The sequence below is a fragment of the Colletotrichum acutatum genome (assembly GCF_030867785.1).
Source record: "Colletotrichum acutatum strain CBS 112980 chromosome Unknown BDZ83scaffold_340, whole genome shotgun sequence".
Classification (NCBI taxonomy): domain Eukaryota; kingdom Fungi; phylum Ascomycota; class Sordariomycetes; order Glomerellales; family Glomerellaceae; genus Colletotrichum; species Colletotrichum acutatum.
The window spans coordinates 1-9123 of record NW_026849334.1 but is presented as its reverse complement, the minus strand read 5'-3'; the positions used below and the strand labels follow the sequence as shown (position 1 = coordinate 9123).

General features: G+C 48.0%; 5 protein-coding genes across 5 annotated transcripts; 2 read left to right on the top strand and 3 right to left on the bottom strand.

Moving 5' to 3' along the window:
- Positions 1–1045: 1045 nt before the first annotated feature.
- On the bottom strand, positions 1046–1408 carry BDZ83DRAFT_550936 (uncharacterized protein; the record flags this gene model as incomplete). Its single annotated transcript, XM_060503489.1, has 1 exon — positions 1046–1408. A coding segment is annotated over one exon (363 nt), but the record flags the coding sequence as incomplete, so codon positions are not given.
- A 1261-nt stretch (positions 1409–2669) lies between these two features.
- BDZ83DRAFT_798339 (uncharacterized protein) lies at positions 2670–3836 on the bottom strand (the record flags this gene model as incomplete). Its single annotated transcript, XM_060515927.1, has 3 exons — positions 2670–3015; positions 3074–3612; positions 3674–3836. The coding sequence occupies 3 exons, from the start codon at positions 3834–3836 to the stop codon at positions 2905–2907; spliced, it is 813 nt and encodes a 270-aa protein (XP_060357052.1). The 3' UTR covers positions 2670–2904.
- Positions 3837–4593: 757 nt separating this feature from the next.
- BDZ83DRAFT_645554 (uncharacterized protein) lies at positions 4594–5289 on the top strand. The gene is made up of 3 exons (XM_060509858.1): positions 4594–4733; positions 4795–5047; positions 5106–5289. The coding sequence occupies exons 1-3, from the start codon at positions 4690–4692 to the stop codon at positions 5157–5159; spliced, it is 351 nt and encodes a 116-aa protein (XP_060357051.1). The 5' UTR covers positions 4594–4689; the 3' UTR covers positions 5160–5289.
- A 2302-nt stretch (positions 5290–7591) lies between these two features.
- Positions 7592–8030, top strand: BDZ83DRAFT_645553 (uncharacterized protein). The gene has a single exon (XM_060509857.1). It carries the CDS (start codon positions 7857–7859, stop codon positions 8010–8012), a length of 156 nt encoding a protein of 51 aa, XP_060357050.1. The 5' UTR covers positions 7592–7856; the 3' UTR covers positions 8013–8030.
- Positions 8031–8145: 115 nt separating this feature from the next.
- On the bottom strand, positions 8146–9123 carry BDZ83DRAFT_270351 (uncharacterized protein). The gene has a single exon (XM_060502047.1). The coding sequence runs from the start codon at positions 8996–8998 to the stop codon at positions 8279–8281; it is 720 nt and encodes a 239-aa protein (XP_060357049.1). The 5' UTR covers positions 8999–9123; the 3' UTR covers positions 8146–8278.

Below are 9123 nucleotides of genomic sequence, written 5' to 3'. Positions count from 1 at the left end.
TCTTCTGTCCTGTCTGTGCGAAGACCTCATCTTCAACGAGTGTGGCTGGGTCCAGGACGTCCCCGCCAATGCTGTGTAGTTTTGTTGGGCATCGCGGCACAACGTATGTGTGCCACTTGATAGGCGTCTCGACTTGGTGGGCGCCGAGGCATTCCGCCAGCTTTGCCTTACTTGTAAGTAGTCTTTCCTGTATTTGCTTGTTTCGCGGCTTCAGAGAGTAACCTGTGCTGATATGGTAGACGTGGGGAAGGTCCGCTAGCCCCAGGCCAACGGCCTTACAGACGATCTGTCGTACGGCGAACGGTGCGATCTTCCGAGCGGCCGCTAAGCTTTCTTCCGGGACGCGGGCAAAGATGCGGAGGTCCTCCTTCGGCTGCGCCTGCGGCTGATCCTCGGCGGGGAGTGTGGCCTTCGGGCGGGCAGAGCTCTGGCAGCTCTGGCCGCTCCGGGTCGCCGCAGTGGTGTTGCCCGCCATCGGTGCGACGACAGCCGCCCAACTCCGGGCCGCTATTGGGCTTGTCTCGTGATTGATCAGTCTCTTGAGGGTTTGAATGACATAGGCAGTGGCTTCTTTCGCGATCTGCTTTCTAGAACCGTCAAAGCTGGCGACAACGCTGTCGACGGACCGTGCAATGGTCAGAAAGACGTCTTTCCGTGCCTCGTACTGTCTAGCTTCTTCTGCAAGGGCTGTCAAGACGGACCCTGTGGCAGATCCGCTCGGAGCAGATGCGGTAGAGGCTGCGGGCCCCTCGGCCGAGGTAGGGGCGTCGGTGGTGGCATCAAGCTGGCTTCCCGTTAGGCTGGGCCGGGTCGGCTGTGCCTCGGCGTCGCGGCGTCGCTTAGCTCTTGAGGTGGGGTTCGGCTCCGGAGGTGTCCCGGAGCCTGGTTCGGGGTCGGCTTGGTCGGCCGACATCAGTCCGGTGCCCGACGGCGGCTGTGAGGCCATCGCGGATGCGGGCTCCGGCAAGGGGAGGTGAAGAGTTTTCGGCTGTTAGTAATTTGGTGGTAGGCTCACTCATTCACTAACAGCAGATGCCAAGAAAAATTAGGCGAGAGGGAAGTTGATGCCAAGCCCCATGCAAAGCCCTTGGGACAAGAATAGTTGCCAATATTGAGTCGAGAACGATGCGGTCAGGCTTCCCAGTACTACCAGCGTAGATCCTGAGGCAAAGACTGCTCGAAAATACCCAGCATCGGTGAGACGCCCGGTAAATACACCAACGACGAAAAGAAAAAAGACTTGCATAGAACCAATCCAGCTAATCTCAGAATCCGACCGAGAAATATGATCTCGATAGAATGTTTGAAAAATGCCGAAAGAGTTGATTGTTCCCCAAGTATTGATAACAACAAAATGGGCCATGAGAGCCTGTGTCCAGGCCTTAACACCGCCGTCGGGGGGCGGTCCATCAAAGTTGTTCTCATATCCAACGCTGAGATGATCTCTTGCTAATTTCTTGGTGTCGGTTTCTTCGTCGGATGTATCAAATATGATGGATTGTGAAGGTCTAGGGCTTTGGCGGGTTGACTTGTCTTTCGGCTCGTTTTTTCCTGAGTCAACCATGACAAGTACAGGACTGGTTTCAGCCATGATGAGATATAATAGGATGAATAACGAAAGGAGGAAGGTACGTTTGGGGCCACTCAAAGAAAGCACAATGAGATTGAAACCCTGAAAGCTTGATTGTTACAATTTTATGACCAATATATAGCATCTTTTGAAGCATTCGCCGGACAGAATGCTCTAGCACGCAAGATTACTAGTGTGAATTTCTTCATATTCATCACCCTTACTCTTGCCGTAACAAACCGAAATGATTGCCCCTTTTTCTGACAATCTTTCTCATCACCTTGTAATATTAAATTTCACATGTCTATAGTTTGACGCCTGAGGCGTTCGAGTTTTCCAGACGAAATCACTAGATGATGTGCTGGTTAAAGGTTTCCCGCACAACTTACCCGGCATTCGGCGAACTTTCCCGCGGAAAGATAGTTCCCCATCTATGTACTGTATCTAGCGTCCTATGTCGATTCTATTGGTACGCGACCTCAAAATGAAATGGGCCTCAGGCCAGTCTGCTTGCCGATCATGGTCCTACGATAAGCTTTGAGCGGTTGACATCGGCACAAGGCATTGTCGGTGTAATGCTAGTTCGATTTCAGTATGGGTCTGGTGGCATTCGCAGGGATGCAGCGTGAACTAAACTAGAAACTGCTCGATCTTCCCCCGCCCTCAGCTGACAAAGATAAGATGCCGCGATCTTTCATCTAAGACTTGCGTCTTGCTGAAATGGAAGGCTTCAGACAAGACCGGGGCGAGGATATTTGTCTGCGTCTCGAGGAGGCCGGTATCATGAACGCATTGAGAGTGCCTAGATACTAGACGTCTGATAGTCTGTGCATGTTAGCTTGCGATTATACCTAGAAGAAGATTTTCTCCCAGATAAACGTATCCCAGGCTTAGTTACGCAAGTTAGTCAGGGCAATTGCGAGCAGTCACTTATCGCGATGGCGCCAGCCGTATAAAAGTCCCCTGCAAAAGATGCTTACGCCATGTTGATTCCGACAACGGGCTCGTAAGAGCACCCGATCATCAGTAGGTCATCCAGTCAATGGGTGTTTATAGAAGCATTCCAGCAAAACAATGTTGGAACTAGTCATAGTAGCTATCCACTAACAGCCAAAAGAATTCAGTGTTTGTTGCATTCAACCAAAAGTCGAAAGGCCCAGCCCGAATCTTTCGTACATGTACGTTAGACACGATCTATCAATCCCTCTCCGTATGTATCTTAAGGCGCCATGACGCTGACCACAGTGGAGGATGTCGCTCCATTTTAGCCTGAGTGACTACGACTCAGACTAATTCAGTAAACGTAACTATTCTTAAAAACAGCACCAAACTGGTTATCGGAAGTTGCCGCTACCATTACACCGGGACAATGGGATAGAGCTCTGCCTCTTGATGCAGGCAGTAATGGCACCACCGACCCAAGTAACGCCCTCGTAGGAGCCATCCTGCGATATAGAGTAATTAGCCTCGGTCAACACGATTACAACGCGGGGATTCGCGTACCTCGTGGCTGTCAGCCATAAAAGTTCCAGTCTGTCGGAGGCTTCCAACACAACCCTGGAAGGTGCGGCCGTATTTGCGGTTGGTCCAGGGGCGAGTGATAACGACACCAGTGTAGCCATTATCAACGGTGCCGCGAATGAGGTAGCCCTGGGTCGTCGTCCAAGTACGCGAGTAGTTGATACCGAAGCTAGTCTTGAGTCGGTCCTTGATGAGACCCAGATCAATGCCAGCAGAAACCTGGACGCTGTTCGCAATAGAGTATGACTTGGAAATGGTAATGTCAATACCCTTACTGCCAGCACCGATGACAACAGGGGACATTTGGACATCCCAGTCAACAAAGCGCTGAGTGCGATCAACAACGGTCTGATAGTTGCTGTTGCAGTCACGTTTTCCAAGCGCGAGATCGGTGTGGTTCACGGATATCTCCGAGAACTCATCACCAGATCTAAGAAAATCATGATCAATGTCTGGAGTCTCGGCCTCAATACCCTCAACCTTCAATAGAAGTTCCCAGGTGTCCTGGGTGATGATGGCAGCTTCAGAATAAATTGAAAAGTCAGCATTATATATCAACAATTCAGATTGGGATTTGCGTACTTCGACCACCCGTTCCAAAAACAACAATTTCTCCCTTGCGGAGGTTGCGATCTAAGGTATCGGTGATGTTGAGGGCAGCATTATTCTTGTCGGCAATGGCGGTTGGCGCAGCGCTGACTGCAGCAACAAATGCAGAGAAGAAGGCAATCCAGATAGAAACCATTTTGAGGGAAACGACACAGAAGTATTACACACCACTGGGACTTTGGTAGATGAGGATAAGAGGAGAGTTGAGATAGTAGATAGCCCTTTGTAGGATTATTCTGAGGCTTTATAGAGATTCTTAGAGTGGTATGTATTCTTCTTCCCGACTCATGCAATACTCTCTTATCGGCTGCGGAACTGTTGGCAGTATTCTCGTGGTCATTGGATCCACGTGGGCTCACGATCGTTCTCGTCCGAATATCTTTCACTAGTCAGGCATGGTCCCTGGAGGAATGACTCAACAGATGGTTGCTGAATGCCCTGAAAGCCAGGTGGAGTCATACGTGATGTATCCTGTAATTTCCGCTGTAGTACTGTTCTCATACACAGACGTACTACCTGCTTAATCGAGTTTAGCAATTTCCAATACAACACGGCTCAGCGGCCGTCACAAGAAGGAAACCGCGAACACTAAGCTTCTTTCTGATAGAACAAGCAATCATCTACACATTGATTCGTCTTATGGACCAAAAGTGTGGAGTTTAACGGCTGGACGAGCGAGTAATGCTTTCACTAAGGTAAACAGTATCTGATAGATTACGAACTCCCTGATGCGGAAAGGGCATTTCATTAAGATATACGAAATTCCAACCCCATGATCTCAGGACAGCTACCATCATTCAATTTCCCTCATTCTAAGATAACAGACCGCAGGATTACTTTAACCTGTGGTTTCGCTGTTCTGCTGGAAAGAGATCAAGTCACTCTCAAAGAAAATCTCTTCATCAACTTCTTCCCTTCTATTTAAACGAGCGTTCTTCTTGCCCATTACTCACTATTATCTCACTAAAATTTCCTTTCCAAACGTCAAGATGCAAATCTCTACCCTTGCGACCTTTACCGTCTTTGCCACGGTGTATGTACACACAACCTTGGGGCAATTAATCACTTATGCCGTATTGCTAACTCGACTTCAGCGCTTTTGCAAAAATGCACAACGCAGCTGTCTGCGTTAAGAACAGGCAGCGTGGTAGCACTGGGAATGGGACACCCTACGGCATCACTTACGGCTCATGGACAGAATACGAGATCGACACTGCGGGTACCCAGTGTGCCTGCAATTACTATAAAAATCGCAACACCGGCAACAACCAATGGGACAAATGCCCCGACTGTCACTTCGATGGTCTTCAGTGCGTTTCCAATGCCTGGCATATCGGCGGAGACGAGGTATGTCATAGTAATTTTTGAAATTGTGTCAGTAGCGCTGACCACCGGGCCTTCTTAGATAACCTACTACTGCGAGAAGAAGTGCGGTAGTCAGGGAGCCGAGGCGAACTAAAAATGTGACAGAGGTGAATGTTTCGACATCACAACCATGATGCTGTATTTGGATTCTGCTCTAGCCGCCAGGATGTGCTCTTGTTTGAGTGTAATTAGTCTAAAACCAGCATAATAAAGTGCGACTGCGATATCGAATGAACCTCTCGCCTAACTTGTGACCTTGATTCTCGCTTGCTTCTTAATGATTGGTGTATTAAAGTTCGCACCAACGCACAAGCCAACTTTTACTTGGCGTTATCGGGAATTTAAAGTGGTGGGTAAAAAGGCAAAAAGGCTAAAAAGGCTGAAAAAAAAGACAAAAAAAAGGTAAAAACTGAAACTTGCGGCTGAGAAGGTGCGATGTATTGTTAAGGCATAGAGGTCCATTCCTTATGTTAACGACACCATCTTCCTTTCCTAAGGCCATACCGCCAGCGAGAGCTATACCTTGGTAATATGTGGATATGATATATGAAAACGCCGGTCATTCTGAGTGATAGGAGTAGGCATGGATGGATGTTTTCAGAAGCCAAGCTTTTGACACGATATCTTATGTAGCTTACGTTTTACTTGGGCAAAAACACCACTTAACCTCAGAGCCGCTGTGACGGTCTTGCATGTCGAGCTTTGCTGCCAACTTTGGTCAGATCCAGCATTGCGGGGTGTAGGGCTTGGGCTCAGACAAGCTGGGGTCCCCCTTGAGAGGGTTATGTTGCCCACGTGCTCGGGGGAACCAATCCTTTGCGCCGTCTGAATTGCCAATATGAGGTATGACTTCTGAGTACTATGGCAAATTCATTTAAGCAAGGGCTTTGCTCTTTGCTGCTCATTCGCCCGCCGATGTAGATTGCAGGGTCCAGGGAGTCACACTAAGCACCAGTCAAGGAGCCGTTTGTTCGGGAAGGAAACATTTGCCCTGCCACGGATAGAGTGATCATATGTACGAGGAGCTCGTCTTCTCAGATCCATATTGCACTCCGGTCTCTTCCAGAAGGTGCAAATTTTGAGCGCCGTCCGATGGAACGGGGACTGTGGAGTTGACACCAGGAACCGGCGAGGATAGGTTTGCCCTGCACCGAACACATAACCAGCTGCCGATCATGAAGTTTCCCGTCTAAAAGCATTGTTTCCGATCGACCTTTAGTCACATCTGATGGAAATTGATGCTTAGGAAAGAAGGTATGGATCACCGGCAAGAGCTCCCTGACTCAGGTTTACAAATGTTCCGCTTCTACCAGGGGATGAATACGGATACTCTCATTTCCTTATGAAAAAAGAGAGGAGTGTCTAGGCCGTTTTGCATTGAAAGTGTTAGCTCGGAACTTCCCTGGAAACACGCAAAGGCTGGGAGGGGAGGTTTGTTCTTCCACCAATCAGACATACGGTGTTCCTTTCCGGGGACTCTCTCGACAACGCCGATGTGGGAATAGCCCTGTTCCAAGCAAGATAAGGCTTTACTCAAGTTCACGACTCGGATGCCGCTCATGTGGATCCAACAATTACTGCACTCCCGGTGGGATATACGTCCTCATTATCTCTGCGTGATCTGTGACTCTGTGTCTGGGTGGAAAGAACATGCGTACCTGTATTTCATTCCAGTAGGCATCACGCACAATGATTCGACCAATCTCGAAAGATGTGGTGTGATTCAAATGAAAGTGACTCATGGAATAATCTAACACATCAAGACATCTCTCCCTTTGAGATAGTGAGGACTGCAGGGGTCGAATGAGGCTACACGTTTGCTCTCTGGGCGAGGGTTGATTATGCGCATCTTTTTCGAGCTGCGAAGTCTCCCAGCATAATACCATCACTGAGCGTGTCCCCAAAGAAATTACCATATGATAAGGCACTAACGAGATGTTAGTACAAACAACTGGAGGAAACGGAGGGTGGCCGAATTGAATAAGCGCGCGGTCAGCAAACGGTTCTCACATGTATTACTGAGCCATTGGGACAAGTCAGATGTGTGACGAGCATTGGAGCCTATCACCGGCACCAACTTGCTTGCACGGCCAGATGTCGTGTTACAGACCCACGGTTTTACTGATTCAACGTGTGTATGAGGCACAAAGGAAGAAAATACAGCCTTTGCGTCTGGACGTCTACCTATGGTATGTTACCTAAGGTACACCTCGTAAGGGAGATGCTTTCTCAAAATGATCAACAGCAAAACATATTTATCAAATATGTGAAGAATTAAGAATATCTACTTCCTAGATGTACATTACTGGGCCGACTAATGCTTCAGCTTGCTCTAGGGAGCCTGACAAATAAAGTATGTATGCCATGATGTAGTATGTCGAGCAGTGAAGAATTGCCTCCAGCGATGTCCCTATTTTCAAGGTAAGTGGCCATAGTTCATAGCTTGAACTGACTATGGAAGAAGCCGCTTCGTACTAATCCCCTTGGTCGACGAGAAGTAGTGGCAATGTAGTAAAAGACTGAGCTATGGGATTCACCATCTCCGATGGCAATGTAGTCCAACGTCTGATAGCGTAGAATATTCCTGATACTTTGCCCAATCGTCCATAAATACCCTAAGGCGGATGCGAGGTTGGCATTCTAGTGTTTGGCATAGTGCTTTCCTGATGGTTTTGTAGAATTACGTCTGGATACGCCTTTCTGAAAAGGTATATTATGAAGCTATCCTCTCGGGTGCTGAGTGGCGTCGGTACTTTTGTACCCGGCTTTCTCTAACGCCGATCCCGTTTTGATGTTTTCAAATGGGTGCATTCTTTGGATTCAAGTCGGTATTTGGTTTTGGTTTATTTTATGCACTACGTGCGTAAAAAAGCTCACCCTATATAAGTATATCTCTATATACAATTTCCTTTTGATAGTGTATACTAGCATATACGTATCTCTTTAAGACAAAAGTCCAAGTCGGTATCAACATAGAAATAGGGAATAATACGTGATTCGGTACTACAACAAGTGGCAATGTACTGACGCCATTCAGCACTCGATGGGATACCTAGTACACGGTGACAAGTTCGAGATAGAGGCTATTATCTTTTCTGTTTTACTCTTGGAATAAACTTGGGAATCACCGCATGAGATTCGTTATGAAACAATGTTATAGGTAGGTACGATAGACAAGGAGTCTCGATGTATCCCATCGCATTACATTTGTGTTTATTGATTCATTTTCGAAGTTTCTCGTGGACCTATCTGAATGCTCCACGGCATAGAGCACCAGGGATGTGATTGCAATGTCTTGTTAAAGACAAATGTGGACGAATCATCAGCGAGATTGTTAAAATCCGCTGGTGGCAAGGAAAAACCTGATGGGTGTGTGGTCGGTTGTGTGGATGTCGATGATCCTGGCGTCGCAAGATCAATGAGAGGGCCGGGACTCGAGGGCGACGTTAGCGACCGCTCACAGCCTTCCAACTTGATACCATTCTCATCTTCGATAATCTTTCTTCCTGCGGCCATCAGAACGTCTCGATCCCAGAGGTTCTCTTTCGGAAGTCCAAAGAGTTGCATCAATCTTAGGAATTTGAGCCTCATTTCGGGGTAAGGACATGCAGACACAAAGTAGAAGATGATGGCGGTGAATCCCATTTCAAACATGAACTGCGGCGACTGCTTTCCGGTGGCAGTCCGAACACCCGTTGGCATCTGAGACTGGAGCCATTCAAGTTGCTTAAGCACCCTTTGAAAATTAGGAAGGAACCTGTCTCTGGCTCTCGGCGTGTCTCCGTCAAATGCCATCTCGATCCATATTCGAGCAGCCTCGTAGCGAGTCAGCATGAATACTTGCATCTTCTTCTTCTGGTACTGCTCTTGGGAACTCAAGCGTTTCCCGCTCGCATCGACATGATGTATTTTGGCGACGAGCTGGGCAAACATATACAGCCACTTCTCTAAAAGATTCTTGACAATAGCTTGTTCGGCCCGGTGGTCGTCAGAACAAGGGGGTTGTATTTCGATCCCCTCTCGCTCTACATCTGTTCTTTGTCCTGTCTCGGCAATGA